The 22,734-nt window shown below is 38.9% G+C and overlaps 1 protein-coding gene and 1 long non-coding RNA gene across 3 annotated transcripts; one reads left to right on the plus strand and one right to left on the minus strand.

The window, feature by feature from the left end:
• Nucleotides 1-225: 225 nt before the first annotated feature.
• NGDN (neuroguidin) lies at nucleotides 226-7,429 on the minus strand. 2 transcript variants are annotated; one of them, XM_087423455.1, is made up of 11 exons: nucleotides 7,381-7,429; nucleotides 6,963-7,022; nucleotides 6,267-6,338; nucleotides 3,080-3,217; nucleotides 2,749-2,833; nucleotides 2,613-2,665; nucleotides 2,239-2,362; nucleotides 1,975-2,143; nucleotides 1,048-1,204; nucleotides 847-904; nucleotides 226-393 (listed from the first exon to the last, which is right to left on the minus strand). In XM_087423455.1, exons 1-11 carry the CDS (start codon nucleotides 7,390-7,392, stop codon nucleotides 374-376), a joined length of 948 nt encoding a protein of 315 aa, XP_087279581.1. In that variant the 5' UTR covers nucleotides 7,393-7,429; the 3' UTR covers nucleotides 226-373. The 2 variants fall into 2 exon arrangements, with proteins under 2 accessions (XP_087279581.1, XP_087279587.1); XM_087423461.1 differs by lacking the exon at nucleotides 3,080-3,217.
• A 407-nt stretch (nucleotides 7,430-7,836) lies between these two features.
• Nucleotides 7,837-22,531, plus strand: LOC147917456 (uncharacterized). Its single transcript, XR_015551709.1, has 3 exons — nucleotides 7,837-7,982; nucleotides 21,091-21,185; nucleotides 22,389-22,531. It is a non-coding gene; the product is annotated as an uncharacterized LOC147917456 (long non-coding RNA).
• Nucleotides 22,532-22,734: the final 203 nt, after the last annotated feature.

Here is a 22,734-nt window from a genome sequence, read left to right on the forward strand (position 1 = left end):
TGGGGTCAAAGAGATGATCATACTACTCTAATCTCTCGATAATTTTTTTGTTAAATAACTAATTTCTAGTTTCTGGGAAAAATATATTATCAAAGAAAACTATATAAAGCCAAACTTCGCTCAGTCCCCAAAAACCTCATCTTTCCCTTTTCACGACCCTCTCACCAAAAAAACCCCACACCCAGTGATTCCAGTGATACAATACATGTGCAAAAGGGGCTTCAATCCGTGAGTAAAATCAATTTTATTGATAAACATCTTTCCACATGTCCAGGGCAAACAATCAATTCCAAGGGAAAAAACCTACATACAGTGAAATTAGAAGTATCCCAGGATGACAAAAAGTTATATATATAAACATGTACACCCATAATCACCGCCGCCTTCGAAAACCTGAAAGGAAGGGAAACCAAGAATGAGACACAGGACAGTTGGAAAAGCTGAAGGGACAGAAAAAAAGGACATCTAGAGAGAGGAGCTGAATAGGGGTGGGTCCCCTAGTCAATACTCTCTCTATTCTCCCAGGACAAAAGACTAGACGTAGGGATGAAAGTGAAATGGGATAACGGTTCCTTCAAGTGAACCTTCTATAACTCTGTTTAAGGATGCCCAAACAGGAGCTGTGGGACCTGAGAGATCAAATCCAGAAATCTCTTTTGTGAATGATGCTGATTTTCAGCTTGGGAAAGAAGAAAAATAAAAGCCCACCTGAAGAGATTAATGCCAGTATGGAAGAGATAACCATAAGGGTTGGTAAGACCCAGGAAGACAAACCCAGAGAGTTGGCATCCCAGCTCGTACTCCCTACCCTGCACGTGACCACCTAAGTCCTAATCATTCACTGACCTTTTTTCTTCCGACCTTTCTTAGGTATCTTCTTCCGCTTCTTAATAGGATTCTGATCCTGGAGACAAATGGAGAAATGAAGGAATGGCAATGCACTTCCAAGTGTTAGTATCCATTCCCACGTTCCTCATAGTAATAAGCCCCATATATATTTGGCCGAAAGCATGAAGGTCACCTCCCACCACTGTATCATAACCTCACCTCATCAAGATGAGGGGTTCCTCCTGTCAAAGCACTGATGTCACTGAAGTGTGTGAGGGAATGAAGTTGTGAGCTCATGACATTTGCTCGCTTTCGCCGTCCTTTCTCTCGCTTACTGACACTTAAACGCACCATCATGCTCTCCTCATAGTTAATCCTGTCAGAGAAATACAGACATTGTCTCCAGCACGCTCAGTCCAGAGATAGAAAGCTGCAGCCATGAAGCCGGGCCCAGGTATTTACTCAACCCCCGTTCAGACAATTTTCAAGAAATTTCATAGCACATCAATATAGTATTAGTAAGGACATACGGAATGCTCAATACTGAGCTTCCTCAATGAAATGTTCTTTGTGCTAGAACTTCCCTCCTCCTTAGAGATGAACTCACAGCCCATCCATAGGAATATTTAAACTATATCTGAAAATTCTTAAATTTCAGCTGAAATTCTTATATTTCAGCTCCATATTTCACCACAGGCCCTTTCACGCAAATCTATCAACCGCTGAGACTGGCACCTGAGCAACGCTGATGACTCCGTATTCAAGTCACAATCACTTCTACTTTTCTTCCCTGAACTTACTGAGCACTCTTGATGGCATTATCAAAACCTGCCTTCATTGCCTTCTGCACAAAAGTGAAAGCTATAATAATGAATACAGAATTTTAACACCCTACTAGGTGGAACTGCATACATTCCTCTTCTTATAGCAGTTGCTCAGCTTAAACAATTAGGAAAAATGGACATTCTTCCTAGTTCCTTTTCTGTACTTCAAACCCTTAATTCTTAGAAACTGTCATTCCAACTTTTTCACTCCACTTTCTATATAATGTGGGTTCTCTTGGTACCAGACTTAATCATATTCATCCAAAGCACAAGGACAGGTCTCTAGAATGTAGAAACAATTTCTAATTGCAAGGACTCAGACCTGTGTTGATCCTCCTGACTCTGGCGAGTAACATGAGGATGTCGAGCATCACGGATTTCCTCTGGAGCATCTGAGTACTGTTCCTTAAGTTCACGAATGACAGAGCTGCTTAGTGCCCGTCTCTTGGCTCGTTCCAGGCGCTTCTTCTCCCGCTCAGTTTCTGTTTCATCTATGTGATAAAAATAATCAAGAGTTATCCCAAAACAGAGAAAAGAAGAGGAGAAACACAATTCATGCTGAGTGGGCAGCAGCCACAGTTCATACCATAATGTACTGGAACCAAGTGTGGTGGAACGTATTTCTTAACGGTTCCTTTTGCAGATTTCTTCCCTGAAGCCTCAGATTGGCCTTCCTCTGCTTCATCTTCCTCCTCATCCTCAGAGCTCAACTACAAAAGGAACATGATGTTCGCAAATTTAGAAAGTGTTACTCAGACAAGTGATAACAAAAACTAAAGCCGGAGTACCCTGGGGAGGTGGGAATATAAACAAAAGAGAGAAAGGGGAACCTCACACTCCATGTTTTAAGGCACAAGCTGAGAATCAACAGCAGTAAGAGAATCCCAGGAGACCCAGGATCACCACAAGGCTCATTCAGGCTTAGATTCCTCAGGAAAACAGAATAATGCAACCCCTTACCTTGCTCATCATATTGCTGGGATGAGGCTTAAAGCGGAGTGGGTCATTCTCACCTAAAATAAAAAACCCAAGAGATTTTATAAGATTTGGAACTTTATGATGGTCCCCCCATAACCTCAGAGCTTCCCCCACTTACTGAGGCTGCCTGTCACTGCAGTCTTGACCAGTTTGTCAATTTGATACTTCAGCTTTTGGTCCAAGGGACGAAGCTTTTCTAAAACCTACAACATGGTTAAAAAGGATTACATTCTCTTCCCAAAATTAAGCACACACCAGAGTCCCTATATTAAGATGCCAGATAAAGCACCTAAGATATGCAAAGTAGAGCAAATGAAGAGAAAAATACTTTTTCCATTTGGTTTCCTCACTTAAACATGAGAGCACCCACTTAAATGAGAGCTATTGTGTGACAGTGCTGGAGTTCAGGATTTGGAAACCTAGAATTCTAAAATGCCAATGCTTCATACTGTGCGAATCTCCACCAGTCTCAAAACTGCAGCATGTCCCTGAAGAGACCCTCCTGAGGCTTTGTCCAGGATGAGATGGCTCAAATCCATAAGGTACATGAGCAGCAGCTGGTCTTTCACTTCCAAGAGGCTGAGACCCTGAGTTGAATAAAACCGTAAGAGATGCAAATTCAGTTTTAGCCAGAGAATCAGAAGGAGAGCCTAGGGCAAACAGGATAATTTTTTCCAAGTTCAAGTTTTTCCCAATCAGTTCATATAACGTATCTGGAGCAGTCTCAAGGAAGTGGCTGTACCTAAAATGGCCAGAGAGAAAATTATGCTAACAGGAGAGAAGCAAAGTTCAGAGAATAACTGGAAGACAGTAAGAGCAGGAAAATCAATAAAGTATCCCCCAAAATGACTACAGCAGGGTTTCTCAACCTCAGAGATACTGACATTTGGGGACAGATAATTAATTCTTCGTTGTGGTATGCAGTCTGGGCACTGGAGGATGTTCAGCAGCATCCTTGGCCGCTAGCCAGTGATGCCCACCCCCCCCAAGTTGTGACAATCAAAAATGTCTCCACGCATTGTACACACTATTGAATTTTAAATTAATTTAATCAAAACAATTATGGATTTTATCCACATACAATGTAATTATATGATACAGGTGAAAACAATGATCTATACACACTGACATGGAATTCAGTCCATGTCGACACAAGTTTCAGAAAGTGTGTATAATATGGTTACAATTAAGGAGAGGGGTATGACACACAATTAACAACTGCTACCCTTGGGGATCAAGATGAGGAAAAGGAAGAAATGGAGTGCTTGCACTGTGAAAGTATTTTTCTACATATAACTTTTACACTAAACTAATCTTTAAAACATGTACTCCAGTGGTTATCTCAGAATGGTGATTATATTAGTTTTTAACTTTCTTTTTGTGCTTTTACGTATCTTTCAAACTTTCTAAAATTAAAAGTGTATTCTACTGACAGGCAGAAAATCAAGCAACTGTTATATAGCTTATCCTTTTAAATAAAAGAAAATAACATGTGGGAGCACTGACTTAAGTTACAGTTATTAAATAAACAACAAAAAAAAAAGAGTCACTGACTGCATAAAACTGAAAAACTCCACAGCCCTGAGAAGATCTATTTCAGACTACTTAATTACTCTGTCCAAGATTACAAGGGAAGACATATTTTAGACCGGTTAAACACTCTGTCCAAGATTACACAGTAATAGGAGTAGAGCTGGGATTCAAACTCAGTTTGACCCCAATACCTAAGCTCTGGGTATCTTTAAACCAACATGCAAAGCCCTTGAGATCAGCAGCAGTGTGGTACCTAATGAGCAAAGGATTTAAAGACAGACAAATCGACTTTAAGTTCTGAATTAGGCATGTAGTAGTCAAATACTGGTAAGTCACTTAAACTTATGATCTCAGTCTTCTCATCTGTAATATGTACAGTATTTCCCTCCTGCCCCAAAGAGTAATTATGAGGCTCAAATAAGATAATGACTCTTTTTTAAAAAATTTATTCAATAACTATAACTTAAGTCAGTGCTCACACGTTACTTTATTTAAAAGAACAAATGTATAACATTTGCTTGATTTTCTGCCTGTAACATGAAAGCACTTTGTAACCTGTAAAGCACTTCATAAAAGTCTTTGGTCATGAAAAATAATAAATATCTGTTCAATGAGTAAAACAAACACATAGTGATCTAAGATATATACTGGCAGCTCATCTCAAAAAGGCATTAAAATGGATCAAACATGGCACCCAGAATAAAGACAGTCAGGAATGTGAGAAGTAGGCTCTTCTGACATGCTTGGGCACTGTCAAGTTCAAATTGGGTTATAAGCATACAAGAGAAAAACAAAGAAGGAAGAAAAAGCAAATATAAAAAAAAATCATAAAAAATAAAAATAGACAAGAAAATAACAAAATTTAACAGGGAGAAAGAAAAGGCAAAAAGAGAATATATTAAAATGCTGTTTGCATCTTTCGAAAGCACAAATCTGCTGTAAATCCCGTACTTCAAAAATCCTTCAATGATTCCTATTAACCTACAAAAATGATTTTCATACTTTTGTTGATCTATGGAATGTTTTGCTTACACAGTACCTTAGGCCAAAACAGTATCTTATCAATATATAAAACAGATAACACCAGAGTTTTCCAGTTCAATCAGATATGAGGGACCCAGAACCCTCCTCCTATACTGTCGCACACCCAATGGTCCCTAGAAAGTTCTATAAGACGTTAATTTGAAAACTACCATATTTCAATTTTAAGATGCACATCATTTTCATATTTTAACATCTCCGAAGTCAGGATGCATCTTTTTTTTTTTCTTTTTTTGGCTGAGGAAGATTCACTCTGAGCTAACATCCACTGTCAATCTCTTCCTCTTTTTTTTTTTTTCCCCAACGTGAGCCACTGCCACAGCATAGCCACTGACAGATGAGTGGCGTAGGTCCACATCAGGGAACCAAACCTGGGACACTGAGGCAGAGGATGCCAAACTTAACCACTAGGCCACGAGGTGTGGCCCAAGACGCATCTTTTCATCAATGGTATTTTACCATTATATCATAGATTAACAGGCAGCGTTTTTTTTAGTATACTATAAAATAAGTGGTATGTCCCTAATCACCAGCATCTTAGATTAGATGAAATACAATACTAACTCCTCAGTTGGCCTACAAGGCTCTCCACAGAGTGAGTTACATTTCTAGCCTTATTTCCCACTCCCAACACACACACACATATACAAAATGTACATCCGACCACACTAAATGACTTATCTCCTTTCCCAGAATATCTTCATGCTTTCAGGTCTCTGTGTCTTGCATATGCTGTTTCTTTCTGTCTCTCTGACTCCTATTTATTCCTCACAATCCGGTTACCTCCTCTGAAAAGCCTTTCCTGACTTCCTCTGCTAATTATTTACTGTCTCTCCTCCACCTGCATAGCACTCCTCGTGACTCTGTAATGCAATTGCTACTGCTTATACCTATCGCTTTGATCTGTCTTCTCCACTAGACTTCAGCATAGAAACTGGATCTTATTCATCTTTGATGCTCCAGCACTTTGGACTTACAAGACACTCAATAAATCTACAATGAAGTACTGTGAAGAACATCAAGTCACTGGATGCTTCCTCTCCCCAAGTATGGCTTGCTTACCTTTTCTGTAGGAAAGCCTCTAGCTTGAACTTTTTTCGTCAGAGCTTGCACTTGTGCAGTTACAGCCACCACCTGAAATTAGTCCAAATAAAACAGCTTACTAGAATACATAAAATCATGTCTGTGAGCTGTGAAGGACAAAAGCTAAACAAAGCCACCTAAAAATTATGTGAAACACTGTCTAACATATAGTACTATCTTCTTTCCAGCTCTAGAAAAGTATAGCAAAGATAGTTTCTGATAATTCTTCAAAGGGTAGGAAAAACTTTCCATCTCTTCTTAAAGCCAAAGAAACCATCTTACCCAACCATGGGGAGAGGATGAGGACTGCGACAACTGTGATGAGGGAACTATAACTCTATCTGTACTGCAATACATCGAACTATATAAATGTATATTAGCCGAGCACCCAAAGGGCAAATCTTATCACCTTTCCCTGTATTGGTTTCCTTAGCTATAAGAACAAAGAAAACTGATTCAAATACTTTCTTTTTAGAGTTTTCTGTATTCTTTCGGATGTAGAAATCAATTATTTTGCATTCTAGCCTGAAAAGATTTTCATTACATCATTTTGCTCTTATGGTATTCGATAGCATTCAAATATATGCCCCCAAGTCACCCAAGTTTGGAGGTTAAGGCACACAAAGTCAAAGCCGATGCGTGACTCATCTATTCCAAAGGGGTAACATTACTCACCTGCTCCTGGAGATTTTTCAAAAGTGTCACGGCACTTTGCAAGTCTGAATCTAGCACATCCTATAGGGGAGTAAAGAAAAGCCATTCGTTCCTCAGGATAACGAAAAAACTGGACGTCTAAGATGGAAACCCTCCCCCTTCTCTCCCTCAGACACCCCAGATTCCAGCCTTCCCACTCCGGTCAGCGCACATGCAGCGTCGTCTCATACCCGGCCAGCCCTCCAAGTTACTGGAGAGGAGCGGTAACTTCAGCCCCGTCCCCCTACTGCTACTTTTCCCCAGCTGTGCCAGGGAAGTCGCCTTCCTGAAGCTATTTTCATCACCACCCTTTCCTTGAGCCAATAACTTGCGTTGAGCCGCTGAGGAGAAAGTAAACGTCCACAATAGCAACGCAACAAAAAAAACACACGCCACTGACCTGCGCCGCCATCTTCGCAAAGCCCGCCCCTTCCGGAGCCGTACTTCCGGAGAGCTAACGTTGTCTTGATAGACAACCGCCGCTTGCAAATCTAAGCCAATAGGAATAGGGGCTCTCTCACTTCCGCCCCAAACAGGATGTACAAGAGGAGGGGCCGGGTCCAGCCAATGGAATAGAAGAACTGGCTAAATTCGTCAGATTTAGTAGGCGATCTAATGACGTAAAGATGCTCTTGGAAAGAAGCATGTGATTAGTAGATTGAGTAGACTGATTGAAGCTAAACCAATAAAAACGGGGCAAATGATTGATTGACAGTTAAAAGAGCCCAATGGAAGAAAGGAGTTAGCTGAGCGAACTGAGAGCGTATTGGCTCCTGGATGCCGCAATATCCAGAGCCGTTTTCACGACGTTTCCCTTGCGTGGCCGGAACCGGCCACTAGGTGACGGGCTTCAGCTTTGTTTTGAGGTGTCCACGTTGCGGAGCAGAAGTTGCTGCCTGCTGCTCCGACGTGGCCCGCTCGGGATTTCTTTTAGACCCCTGAGGCCTTTGGATCGATTTTGTGACAGCACTCATGTGTGACCACTCTGTCTGTTTTTCATCTGTAAGTTTTTTTCATCTGTAAGTAAGAGAGTTGGGCCAGAGAAGCCCAGAGCCAGGGTTTAGAAACGGACGACCAGAACACTCGCCGTCAACGTGCGCACCGGGGGGCGCTGCGGAAAGACCCCCGGATGCCGCCCCAGCGCTCCTCACTCCTACCAGTGTGGGGACATCAAAGGGAGTACGCTTTACAAATGAGGAAACCAGTTCAGATTTATGTGACTTGCTCCTGGTCATGGGTCCGCGGCAGAACTTGGTTCAAACCCAGTCTGTGCATGTTTCATGATACCCGGCCTCATATTTTCTCATACTTTAAAATATGTCAGCTCACTCCTGTTTCTCACAGGCTGGTGAAGTAAGTTGGATGGATATTAATCGTTCCATCATCTGCCTTAGGAGGTAAACACTGCAAGGGCGGATGATGGTCTTGAATTTGCCCCGCACCTGCAGAGCCGACCTAGGACTAGAAATCTCATCTCCTGACTTGGAGCCGTCTTCTGGAATTAAGGGAGCCGGAGTGGGGGAAAAAAACTGGTCTCTAAATCTTTTGCTGAGCTCAGAAAGAAGGAAGGGGGTATTCAATCCCCACGCCTCTAAGGTTGATTTGCTGCTTCAGGCCGAGCATGTAAGTTCAGGGTGCCTTGACAACCTACTCAGTCAATTAACCAATAGTTTTTGTGCCATTTATCAAGGTTTGTATATGAAAAGTTTCCATGTCAACATAAATTCTCATACTTGTCTAGTTAGGTCACAAATAAGCTTTTCCTTTCCTTGAAACTTGAAATTTAGTCTGTTCATATGCATTATGATTCTGGCGAGAAAACAAATTATACTGCCTTGTTTTGTTTTGGATTACTAAATACTTGTCAACCGTTCCTTTTGTTACAAGAAAATCTTGGAATTAATGGTACAGTAAATCTTTGTAAAACTCTATAAAGACTGAACCAACAAGTATTGGCAAAGAACATTAGATGATTAAATTTATTGTTTTCTGTATAATTTCAACAATTCCATAAACTGGCAATCATTCATGACATTTGCACATATATACTGAGCAAAATTTTTGACAGCTTTATTGAGATTTAATACACATACCATACAATTCCCATTTAAAGAATATAATTCAATGATTTTTAGTGTATTCACTGAGTTGTGCAAATATCACCGCAGTCAATTTTAGAACACTTTTATCACTCCCTAAAACATTTATCCATTAGCAATTACTCCCCTTCTTCCCTTCACCCCCACCCCCAGCCCTAGGTAACTACTAATCCTTGTGTCCCTATCCATTTGCCTATTCTGGACATTTCATGAAAATGGAATCATACAATATATGGTCTTTTGTGATTGGCTGCTTTCACTTAGCATAATGTTTTCGAGGTTCATGTATGTTGTAGCATGTATCAATTCTTTATTCCTTTTTATTGCTTAATAATATTTCCTTTTATGGATATACCACATTTTATTTATGCATTCATTGGTTGGTGGACATTTGGGTTGTTTCCACTTTTTGGCAATTATGAATAGTGCTGCTATGAACATTTGTATACAAGTTTTTGTGGAGAAATATGTTTTCATTTCTCTTGGGTATATACCTAGGAGTGGAGTTGCTGGGTCATATGGAAACTGTGTGTTTAACCATTTGAGGAACTGCCAGACTGCTTTCCCAAGAGGATGCACCATTTTACATTCCCACCAGCAATGAATGAGGGTTCCAATTTCTCCACATCCTTGTCCACATTTGTTATGATCCATCTTAATTATAGCCACCTTAGTGAGTATGAAGTCGTTTATTGTTGTGATTTTGATTTGAATTTCCCTAATGGCTAATGATATTGAACATCTTTTCATGTGCTTATGGGTCATTTGTATATCTTCTTTGAAGAAATGTCTATTCAGATCATTTGCCCCCTTTTTTTTTTTGGTGAGGAAGATTAGCCCTGAGCTAACGTCTGTTGCCAATCTTCCTCTTTTTGCTAAGGAAGATTGGCTCTGGGCTAACATCCGTGCCATCTTCCTCTACTTTTTTTATACGTGGGACGCCTGCCACAGCATGGCATGATAAGTGGTGTGTAGGTCCGCGCCCGGGATCCAAACCCATTAACCCTGCTGAAGCAGAGTGCGTGAACTTAACCACTACGCCACGCCACTGGCTCCTCATTTACCCATTTTTTAATTGGGTTATTTGTCTTTTTGTTATTGGTTGTAAGAGTTCTTTACATATTCTGGATATAAGTCCTTTATCAGATATATGATTTGCAAATATTTTCTCCCATTCTGTGGGTTGTCTTTTAACGTGCTTGATGTGTATTATTTGTATCAGTTGATGCACAAAATTTTTAATATTGATGAAGTCCAATTTATCTAATTTTTCTTTGATTGCTTATGTTTTAGGTGTCATACCTAAGAAACCATTGCCTAATACAAGAGCATAAAGATTTATGCTTACGTTTTCTACTAAGAGTTTCGCTCCTACATTTAGGTCTGTGATCCATGTTAAGTTAATTTTTGTGTATGGTGTGATGTAGGGGCCCACCTTAATTCTTTTGCTTTTTAATATCCAGTTGTCCCTGCGTCATTTGTTGAAGAAACTATTCTTTCCCCATTGAATTGTCTTGGCACCCTTTTTGAAAATCAATTGACCATAAATGTATGGGTTTATTTTATTGAATTAGGGAAATTCAAATCAAAATCACAACAAGAAACGACTTCATACTCACTAAGGTGGCTATAATTAAGATGGATCATAACAAACGTGGACAAGGATGTGGAGAAATTGGAACCCTCAATTCTATTCCATTGATCCATATGTCTGTCCTTATACCAGTACTATACCATCTTGATTAATATAGCTTTGTAATAAGTTGTGAAATTGGGAAGTGTGAGCCCTTGATTTTGTTCTTTATCAAAATTGTTTGGCTATTCTGGGTCCCTTGCATTTCAATATGAATTTTAGGATCAGTTTGTCAATTTCTGCAAAAAAGCCAGCTGGAATTTTGATAGGGATTTCGTTGAATCTGTAGATCAGTTTGGAGAGTATTGCTATCTTAACAATATTAAGCCTTCTGATCCAAGAGTACTTTCTGATCCATAAAGCACTTGCTTTTTGTTTAGGTCTTTTAAAATTTCTTTCAACAATATTTTCTAGTTTTAAGAGTATAAGTTTTGCACTTCTTTTGTAAATTCATTCTTAAGATTTTTATTCTTTTTGATGCTATATTAGTTTCCTATGGCTGCTTTTACAAATTACCACAAACTTGGTGGCTTAAAACAAAAGAAATTTGTTGTCTCACTGTTTAGGGAACCAGAAGTTTGAAATTAGTTTCACTGGTCTGAAATCAAGGTGTTGGCAGGGACACACTCCCTCTGGAGGCTCTAGGGGATAGTCCATTCCTAGCCTCTTCAAAGCTGGTAGCTCCAGCCTCCTTGGTCACATTGCCCCCACTTCTGTGTGTGTCAAATCTTCTCTGCCTCTGTTTTATGAGGGTACTTGAAATTGGATTTAAGGCCCACCTGGATAGTCCATAATAACTTCTCTACCTCTGGATCCTTAATTAAACCACATCTGCAAAGACCCTTATTCCTTATAACATTTACAGGTTCCAGGGATTAGGACCTGGTATCTGTGGATGGCCATTAGTCAGCTCACTACAGACCATATTGTAAATGGAGTTGTAGTCTTAATTTCATTTTTAGGTTGTTCATCGCTAGTGTATACAAATACAATTGATTTTTACATATTAATCTTGTACCCCGCAACTTTGCTAAATTCATTTATTAGTTCAAATTATTTTTTAGTGGATTCCTTAGAATTTTCTGTGTATAAGATCATGTCATCTACAGAGATAGTTTTACTTCTTCCTTTCCAATCCAGATGTCTTTGATTTCATTTTCTTGCCTAATTGCCCTGACTTCAGTAGAGTGTTGAATCGAAGTAGCAAGAGCGGGCATCCTGTTCTTGATATTATGGTGAAAGCATTGAGTCTTTCACTATTAAGTATCATGTTAGCTGTGGGGTTTCAACAAATGCCCTTTGTGAGGCTGAAGAAGTTCGCCTCTATTTCTAGCTTGTTGAGTGTTATTATCATGAAAGAGTGTTGGATTTTGTCAAAAGCTTTTACTGCGTCTGTTGAGATGATGGTGTGATTTTTGTCCTCCATTCTGTTGATATGGTATATTACATCGATTTTCAGATGTTAAACCAGCCTTGTATTCCTGGGATAAGTCCCTTTTGGTCATGGCATACAATCCTTTTTATATGTTGCTGGATTCAGTTGGCTAGTATTTTGTTGAGGATCTTTAGAGCTATATTCATAAGAAATATTGCTCTTTATTTTTCTTTTCCTGTGATGTCTTTGACTAGTTTTGGTATACTGGCCTCATAGAATCAGTTGGAGAATGCCAAACAATTTTTAACAACTATATCCATGACATTTTCATAGAGTCTGCTTTGGAAAACTGAACACAAATATTTTAAATGTGTCATATGGTGAGCTAAAGCAATAAGGGAAACATCAGTCTCTTGTTTTAAAATTCCAATAAATTCAGGCTTTTAACCTAACATGGCAGGAGCACCTTCCATTTTGATAGAAACTAAGTTTTTCATACCTAGCCGAAATTCTTATATGCCATGAGTTTGATGGGGGTGGAGGGGCACAAATTGACAACATTTCTTTATAAATTTAGAAGTCTTTGAGACACACATACTCAAAAAAACCACAAGTATTAATTGGGCAGTGTCTTTTATATTGTGTGACTCATCTAAAGCTAAAGAAAAGTACTTGCAATTTTTGAAATTTTGAATCAATTGAATTCTGATATTGTTAGAAATGTCTTGAATTCTATGGGCAACTGTTTGGTAGCTTAAATTGAAGATCTTTCCGTTTTTTAAAATTATCTTTTTTTTTTAGCCTTTCCTCATAGTTTTCTGTTAAAATTTCCATAACTGAAATAATAGATTCTTTTACCACATCTCCATCTACAAATGGTTTTCTTTTTTGTGCAAGAATATAAGCCATTTTATAGCTGGATAAAGTTACAAGCTCAGATTGTGTTAAAGAAATTTTTTAAATTTTTAGACATTTAGTTTTGATTTCAGGAGACTAATTTCATAAATTCTTTTTGACTGTTGAGGGGAAACTTCTTATCAAAGTCACGATGTATTTGTTGAAAATGCCTCTTAGGGCCGGCCCGTGGCTTAGCGGTTAAGTGAGCGCGCTCTGCTGCTGGCGGCCTGGGTTCGGATCCCAGGCGCGCACCGATGCACCGCTTCTCCGGCTGTGCTGAGGCCGAGTCCCACATACAGCAACTAGAAGGAGGTGCAGCTATGACATACAACTATCTACTGGGGCTTTGGGGGAAAAAAATAAATAAATAAAATTATTAAAAAAAAAAAAAAGAAAATGCCTCTTAATGTTGTCCATTTTATTATCTTAAAATTGTTCTTGCACAACAGCTATTTTTTTGGCTTTGCTTTGCAGTTACAAATCACTATTGCCATGCATGGTGAGATTTGCAACATACTTTTTTCTTTACTGTTTCTGTGGTAGTCTTCTGAATGTCCACTACATTCTACATCCCACAAATTTTGATAGGGTGTATTTTCATTTAATTCAAAATATTTTTTGAATTAAATATTCTATAGCCCACAAATTTTGATGTTGTATTTTCATTTAATTCAAAATATTTTTAAACTGTTTCTTGAGACTTATTCTGTAATCCATCTCCAAATTTTGATTCTCCAGTTATCTTTCTGTTATTGATTCCTAGTTTAATTCCACTGTGGTCTAAGAACATGTTTTGTATAATGCCTATTCTTTTAAATTTGAATAGGTGTGTTTTATGGCCCAGAATGTGGTCTATCTTGGTGAATGTTCCATACACAAGCTTGAGAAGAATGTGTTCAGCTGTTCTTAGATGAGATATTCTATAGATGTCAATGAGATCTAGTTGATTGATGGTACTGTTCAGTTCAACTATATCCTTACTGATTTTCTGCCTATTGGATCTGTTATTTACTAATAGAGGGATATCGAAGTCTTCAGCAATAACAGTGGATTCATCTCATCTATTTCTCCTTGCACTTCTATCAGGTTTTGCCTTATGTATTTTGATGCTCTGTTGTTAGATATATACTCACTAAGGATTATTGTATCTTCTTAGAGAATTGACCCCTTTATTATTATGTAATGCGCCTCTTTATCCCTGATAATTTTCCTTGCTTTGAAGTCTTCTTTGTCTGAAATTAATATAGCTACTCCACATTCCTTTTGATTAGTGTTAGTATGGTATATTTTTCTCCGCCTTTTTATTTTTAATATATCTGTCTTTATATTTAAAGTGTATTTCTTGTAGATATCATATAGTTGGGTCTTGTTTGTTCGTTTGTTTGTTTTTTGTGAGGATGATCAGCCCTGAGCTAACATCCATGCTAATCCTCCTCTTTTTGCTGAGGAAGACCGGCTCTGAGCTAACATCTATTGCCAATCCTCCTCCTTTTTTTTCCCCAAAGCCCCAGTAGATAGTTGTATGACATAGTTGCACATCCTTCTAGTTGCTGTATGTAGGACGTGGCCTCAGCATGGCTGGACAAGCCGTGTGTCAGTGCATGCCCGGGATCTGAACCCGGGCCGCCAGTAGCAGAGCGGGCGCACTTAACCGCTAAGCCACGGGGCCGGCCCTCGGTCTTGTTTTTTTATCCACTCTGAAGTCTCTGTCTTTTAGTTGGTGTGTTTAGAACATTCACATTTAAAGTGATTATTGATATTTTGAATTAATATCTACCATGTTTGTAACCGTTTTGTATTCATTGCACTTGTTCTTTCTTTATTTTTTTTTTAATTCTTCCTCCCTCTTTATCTGCCTTCTCTGGGTTTTTTTGTGTTTTTGGTTTTTGTTTTTGTTTTTTTTTTTTTTGGTTTTTTTCCTCCCCAAAGCCCCAGTACATAGCTATATATTCTAGTTTTAAGTTCTTCTAGTTCTTCTATGTGAGCCGCCACCACAGTATGACTACTGACAGACAAGTGGTGTGGTTCTGTGCCCAGGAACCAAACCCAGGCCACCAAAGTGGAGTGCACCAAACTTTAACCACTAGGCCATCTGGGCTGGCTCTGCCTTCTCTGGTTTTAATTGAGCATTTTACATGATTCTATTTTCTCTCTTCTCTTAAGTATATCAATTTTACTTCTCAAAAAAATTTTTTTTTAGTGGTTGCCCTAGAGTTTGTGGTATACATTTAGAACTAATCTAAGTCCACTTTCAGATAACACTGCTGCTTCACGGGTAGTGCAGGCACCTTATAACAGAGTATTTGCAATTCCTCCCTTAAATCCCTTATAATATTGCTGCCATTCTTTTCCCCACTTAGCCATGTGCTATAATCACCCAATACATTGTTGCTATTATTATTTTGAACAGTTATCTATTAGATCAGATAGGAATAAGAAAAATAAAGATTTTATTTTAACTTCATTTATTCCTTCTCTGATGGTCCTCCTTTCTTTACAAAAATCCAAGTTTCTGACTTGTATCATTTTCTTTCTGTCTGAAGAACTTCTTTTAACTTTCTTTCAAGGCAGGTCTGCTGGTGACAGATTCCCTTGATTTTGTTTGTCTGAGAAAGTCTTTATTTCTCCTTTACTTTTGAAGGATAATTTCACTAGATTAAAAATTTTAGTCACTTTTTTTTCTTTCAATGCTTTAAATATTTCACTTCACTCTCTTCTTGCTTGTGTGGTTTCTGACAAGAAGTTTGCTGTAATTCCTATCCCTTCCTCTATAGGTAAGTTTTTTTCTCTGACTTCTTTCAAGATTTTCTCTTTGTCTTTGGTTTTTGCAGTTTGAATATTATAAGTGTAAGTGTCAATTTTTTTGGTATTTATTCTGCTTGGTGTTCTCTAATCTTCCTGCGTTTCTGGTTTGGTTTGGTTTCTATCATTAATTTGGGAAAATTCTCAGCCATTATTACTTCAAATATTTATTCTGCTCCTTTCCTTTTCTTCTCTTTCTGGTATTCCCATTGTGTATTTTTTTTTTTTTTTCCCCCCAAAGCCCCAGTGGATAGTTGTATGTCGTAGCTGCACATCCTTCTAGTTGCTATATGCGGGACTCGGCCCCAGGATGAACGGAGAAGTGGTGCCTCGATGCGCACCCGGGATCCGAACCCGGGCCACCAGCATCGCAGCGCGCGCACTTAACCACCAAGCCACAGGGCCGGCCCTCCCATTGTGTATTTATGCATATGTTACAACTTTTGTAATTGTCCTACAGTTCTTGGATATTCTGTTCCATTTTTTTTTTTCCATTCTTTTTTCTCTTTTCAGTTTGGGAAGTTTCTATTAACATATCTTCAAGCTCACTGATTGTTTCTTCAGCTGTGTCTAGTCTACTGATAAGACCATCAAAGGCATTTTTCATTTTTGTCAATGTTTTTGACTTCTAACATTTCCTTTTTATTTTTTTCTGGAGTTTCCATCTCTCTGCTTACATTACCCATCTGTTCTGGCATATTGTCCACTTTTTCCGTTAGAGCCCTCAGCATATTAATAATAGTTATTTTAAATTCCAAGTCCAATAATATATTAATCATGTTTTTTATTATCTGTATGTTATGATACTTTGACATCTTGGGGTCCTTGCTAATCCTGGAAAGGCTGCCCCTCCCAGGGCAAGCTAAATTCTAGAGATAGCAAACAACTTGCTATGAGCACACCTTTCATATGCAAACCAACCAATCCAAACCCATATCTCCAACCACCTCCTTTACCTAACTCACACATCAAGCCAATATTTCTTCTGCCCTAAGTGACCCCAGGACCAGGTACCAGACAATTTGAGACCACCACTATAGCCAAGAGCCTGCTAAAATTATTTCAACTAGCCAGTCCTAAGATGTTTACCTTGCCCTGCCTTGCCTTTCCTGCAGAAGACACAATAAAGATTTATGCTCAGGCTTTCTCCTCTCCTTCTGCCTTCTAACTGACTCTGGTGCTTCCCCATGTGGCTCTGTGTGGCACAGCATGCCCCCTCCTCTCAGGATCTGTGAATGATAAACTCTTCTTTCTAAGGCAGTTGTCTCTGTGTCTGTCGTCTTACTATACCTGATTAAAACAAAATCCTGGGTACGTTTGAAGACTGAGAATTCCAAAATCCCTGCCATATTGGAATCTGCTTCTGATGTTGCTTTGTCTCCTCAAATTGTGTTTTTTCTTGCCTTTTAGCATGACTTGTAATTTTTTGTGGAAAGCAAACATGGTGTATTGGATAATAAGAACTGAGGTAGATAGGTCTTTCATGTGAGGTTTTATGCTTCTCTGGCCAGGAGTTAGGCTGTGTTTAGTGTTGTTGTAGCTGTAGGTGTCAGAGATTTCAATTTCCTCTAACATCCTTGTTTTTGTCTTCCCTGTTGTCTTTGGGTTTATCTAGAAACTTCTTAAATAGAATCCAAGCCTTGCAGTTTTTTCAGCTATAATCCAATGTTATTATACAGGAGTTCTGTTGCTGTGGTGGTAAGGTGTGGGGAGGGGGGAAGCATTCTATCATCCTACAATTAGGTATCAGTATTTTAGTGGACTTGTGTCTTTGGGCTGTGACCTTCACGAGTGCTTCTCAGTTGTTTTACTCCTTATATGAGACAGGAAGGCTAGAGGGGGCTGAAGTTGGGTAATGTCCCTTCCCTCAAATCAAATATGGCTTTGGTGAAGGCTTTTCCCTTGCTAGGTAGGCTTTTGTTATGGAGAAAGCTCTGGGCTTGTTTCAAAATGGTTATATTATCTTCCCCCAGCTAAACATGAGGGAATTTTTCTCCAATCTTCACCATGAGAGCCTGGTAGGTCTCCTGGAAGTAAAACCCACAAAAGTGTGGGAGCTCCCAGGGGTTTTTAACTCTCAGGCTAGTCCACATTGCCTCCAGCAATTTGTGCAAGTCCCCATTTAAGTGCTCCTATCAGTTTGGCTCCGGCAGCTCCTGCTTCAGGTAAGCTGATCTGTGTTCTCTGTATTCACCTGTCTGTCCAGTTTTCAGGGTGGTGGTTTGTCCTGTGACCCCAATTCTCTGGTGAATCTAAGAAAATTTGTTGATTTTCAGTTCACCTTTTTCCTTATTGTGAGGATGGGAGAGGCGACTTACAAGCTCTACATTTTGCAAAGAAGTGTCCTCACTAGATTCTACATCAGTAGTATGTATGCTTCATTTTAAACTAAAAAAAATTGTTTATTTTTAAATAATTAAAATAAGTATTTCAATTTAATTACCACTTATGATTTACATAGATATCACTGTAACTTGTGCTATCTGCATAAAATATTCAAATAAACACATTATAATGTTACATCAGTATGAGAAAAAAGCATTGGAACAAATCAATCTTTTGACACCAACTAGATTGTTGACGTGTTTATGTGTCATAGTGGAAACAACACATACTCTTGATATGTGCACTACACTGCAATAATATTGTATGTTGATTGGTTAAAATAAAACATAATCCTACTAAAACAATAAAGCGATATTTTACAGAAAAGTGTTTTACATTGCTTTAGTTTTTTTAAAAGAGCGTTATTGAGGTATAATTTACATACTATAAAATTTACCCGTTTTAAGTGTATAATTCAATGATTTTAATTTACAGAGTTGTGCGACCTTCACCAAAATCCAGTTTAGAACATTTCCATCATCTCAAAAGAATCTCTCACACTCATTTGCAGTTTATCACTGTGCCCACTCCCAGCCTTAGGCAACCACTACTTTGTGTCTTTATGGATTTTCCCTTTCTAGACATATCAGGTAAATGGAATCATACAGTATGTAGTGTTTTTCATTTGGCTTCTTCCACTAAACATAATGATTTTGAGTTACATCCATGTTATAGCAGGTATCGGTACTTCATTTCTTTTTATTGCTGAATAATATTCCATTGTGTGGATATACTACATTTTGTTTATCCACTCATGAAATAATGAGCATTGGGATTGTTTTCACTTTTTTGGCTATTGTGAATAATGCTGCTATGAACATGTTCATACAAGTCGTTGTGTGACTATATGCTTTCTTTTCCATTGGGTCAATATCTAGAAGTGGATAGCTGGATCATTTGATATATGGATGTTTAACTTTTTAAGAAACTTTCAAACTGTTTTCCAAAGTAGCTATGCCATTTTATATTCCCACCAGCAATGTTTGAAGGTTTTGGTTTCTCCACATCCTTACTGACATTTATTATTGTTTGTCTTTTTTATTATACCCATTCTAATGGGTGTGAAGTGGTATCTCGTTGAGGTTTTCATTGGAATTTAATTTGAGCATCTTTTCGTATGCTTATTAGCCATTTGTATAGCTTTGTTGAAATGTCTATGTAAATCTTTTGACCATTTTAAAATTCAGTTGTCTTATTATTGAGTTGTAAGAGTTCTTTATATATTCTTAATACAAATCCTTTATCAGAAATGTGATTTGAGGGCCGGCCCCGTGGCTTAGTGGCTAAGTGCATGCGCTCCGCTGCTGGCGGCCCAGGTTCAGATCCCAGGCGCGCACCGATGCACTGCTTCTCCGGCCATGCTGAGGCCGCGTCCCACATATAGCAACTAGAAGGATGTGCAACTATGACATACAACTATCTACTGGGGCTTTGGGGGAAAAAAAAAAAAAGAAATGTGATTTGTAAATATTTTCTCCCAGTCTGTGGCTTGGATTTTAGTTTTCTTAATGGTGTCTTTTGAGGCACAAAGTTTTTAATTTTTATGAAGTTCAGTTTATCAATTTTTTCTTTTATGGATTGTACTTTTGGTATCATATGTAAGAAGTTGTTGCCTAACTGGAAACTTTTCCTATGTTTTCTTCTAAAAGTTTTATAGGTTTAGGTCCAAAGATCTGAAAACCAGGGGTGCCAATAGTGTAAGTCCCAGTCTGAAGGCAGGAGAAGACCCACATCCATCCCTTCCTCCGCCTTTTTGTCCTATTCAGGCCCTCAACAGAATGGATGATGCGCAGCCATACTAAAGTAGGAGGGCAACCTACTTTCCTCAGTCTACTGATTCAAATGCTATTCTCGTCTGGAAACCCCCTCACAGACACACCAGAAATCATATTTAACCAAATATCTGGGCACCTCTTGACTCAGTCAAGTTTACACATAAAATTAACCCTCACACTATAAATAAAAATACTCATATAATCATTGGCTCAGGAGTCTCTCTCTTGGAATTTGTTCTGACAAAATCATTCAAAAGAAAAAGAAGCCATGTGTGTATATGTTTACAGAGACATTATTTATAAGTTCAAAAAACTACAAAGAGGTGGTTGGAGGTGACTATTAATAGGTATGGGGTTTCTTTTGGGGATAATGAAAATGCTCTAGAATTAGATAGTGGCAATGGTTACAGAAGTCTGAATATACTAAAAACCTACTGAATTGTTCACTGTAAAAGGGTGAATTTTATAGCATATGAATTATGTCTCAATAAAGATGTTTATAAAAACTATAAACAATCTAAATATCAAACAAGTAAATTTTCAGATTTTAACTCAGAAATGGTAAATAAATAGCCCCATAGCTCCATTTATTGAGTGCTTACTATATGCCAAGCACTATTCTGAAGACTTTGTATGTATTAACTCAGTGTTTTTCAGACTGTGGTCCTCAAACCAGTGGCATCAGGTATGCAGATTTGGGCACCCTCCCCTAACCTACTGAATCAGAATCTCTGAGGCTGGGGCCTAAGAAACTGTGTTTTAACAAGACTTCCATGTGATTCTGCAGCGTGGTCAAGTTTGAATATCTCTGTCTGAACTTATTTAATCCTCACAACAAACCCATAAGGTTGGCAATATTATTATCCCCCATTTTACAGACATTAGTGGAATATCTACAGTCATAAAAATGATAAAATCTAAGATTATAGAAATATGGAATGCTCGCTGATAGAATATGTTTATGTACATATTATGTGTATACACTACAGCTATATAAAAAAATATGATAACAACACACGCACACACACCTTGGAAAGAAGTGGAGAAATGAGAATAGTTAATGTGATTGGGTAGGAGACCTTGGGTGTCATTTTTGTACTGCAGAGTTTCAATGAGGTTTTGTTTGTTTGCTTTTGTGTTTCAGGAGCAGCCCAGTTGAATTGGAAAGTACTTTCGTAGAAGAGCCACTCAGCTGTGCCTAGAGGGGCAGACAAGAAAAGTCCCAACCAAGTCAGGCAGGTAGGAAAGCCCAGCCTGGGGTGAGGGGGCTTTTAGTAGACCAGTCAGCCCTGGAGGTGGGAGTTTGTGAAGTGATAAGGTGGGACAGTCTGCGGCCAGCTTATGAAGTGTCTTTAAATGCCAGCCAGAGGAGTCCAGGCTTTGTCTCAGAGACAACACGGAGCCCTGGGAGTTTCTGTGAATGACAGATATGTAAGAAGTGATACTTTAGAAAATTGAGTCTGCCAGCCATTTGGTAAATGAGCAGCTGGAAGACTAATTAAGATACTGTTGCAATTATCTGGACATGAAAAGGGGTCTTACCTAGGGATTTTAAAGAAAGAATGGCAAAGAAGGGAGGAGGCAGGATGTTTTGAAGGTGGGATCTACAGAATAACAGAAATGTTGTTGGGCGCCTTTCTCGTGAGCCCCTTCCCCTTCTCATCTCTATTCCCAGCTTCTCTAGTCAGTTCTCTTCATTCTGTACCTGTGACCACAAATGAATCAGAAAACTAAATGTCACTTTTCCCAAGAATGACTGGTTATACAACCTATTCTGTAAAATCAGATCATGTCTCTTCCCTCTCTTAAAACACATTAATGGCTACTCGGTGCCTGTAGGTTAAAGTCCAAACTCCCTTAACTTGGTTCATAAGATATTTCATGACCAGCCCTCACCTGCCTTCTAGGCTCTTCTCTTGCTGGTGTTTCTCCTGATTACTCCCATACTTTAGCCACACTGAATTCATTTCACTTCCTCTCAGGCCTTTGGACTGGTCTCTCTGCCCAGCTTCTTCTTTTCTTGACCTACTCCAGCTCATCCTTCAAGGCTTGCCTTAAAAGTCATTTCCTCCAGGGAGCCTTCCCTGATCTCCAGTCCAAATTAGGTGGCCTTGCTATATGCTCCATGACTTCTTCCATCATAGCACCTGGTACTTCCTCTGTCACAGTGCCCGTCACACTATATTGTCACTTCCTGTCTGTTTGTCTGCCCCTCCATAGTAATCTGTGAACTTCAGAAGTCAGGACTGTGCCTACTACAAAGTGGCTGCTTCATCAGTATTGGTGGAATGCACGTTCGTTCCTGAGCTGTGGTGAGGCATGCTCCCATTAACATTGTCATGCCCATTAACACTAGCTGAACAGTTAGAATGGAAGGAGCTGAGAATTATTAGATAGGGCCCGCTGAGATGGAGCAGATCCTGAAGACCATTCTCATTGCAGATGCTTGAAGGAAGTCCAGACCAGCCTGGCAGCAGATGAAAGGAATTAGTCTATTAAAGCAGTCAGAATCAGGAAGAAGTTCTAACAAGACGGCACTGGAAGAGGTTTGGAAAGCCAAGCAGGCAAGTGGTGGTAATAGGTGCCACTTATTGAGCATTCACGGTTTGTTGGGAGCTGTGCTTATACCTTCTTCTTTTTTTTTTATTTTTTTCCAGCTTTATTGAGGTACAATTGACAAATAAAAACTGTATGTATTTAAGATATACTACATGATGTTTTGATATATGTGTACATTGTGAAACGATTACCAAAATCAAGCTAATTAACATACCTATCATCTCATGTA

This window comes from Ceratotherium simum, chromosome 3 (assembly GCF_057802395.1).
Source record: "Ceratotherium simum simum isolate JZ-2026a chromosome 3, ASM5780239v1, whole genome shotgun sequence".
Taxonomy (NCBI): domain Eukaryota; kingdom Metazoa; phylum Chordata; class Mammalia; order Perissodactyla; family Rhinocerotidae; genus Ceratotherium; species Ceratotherium simum.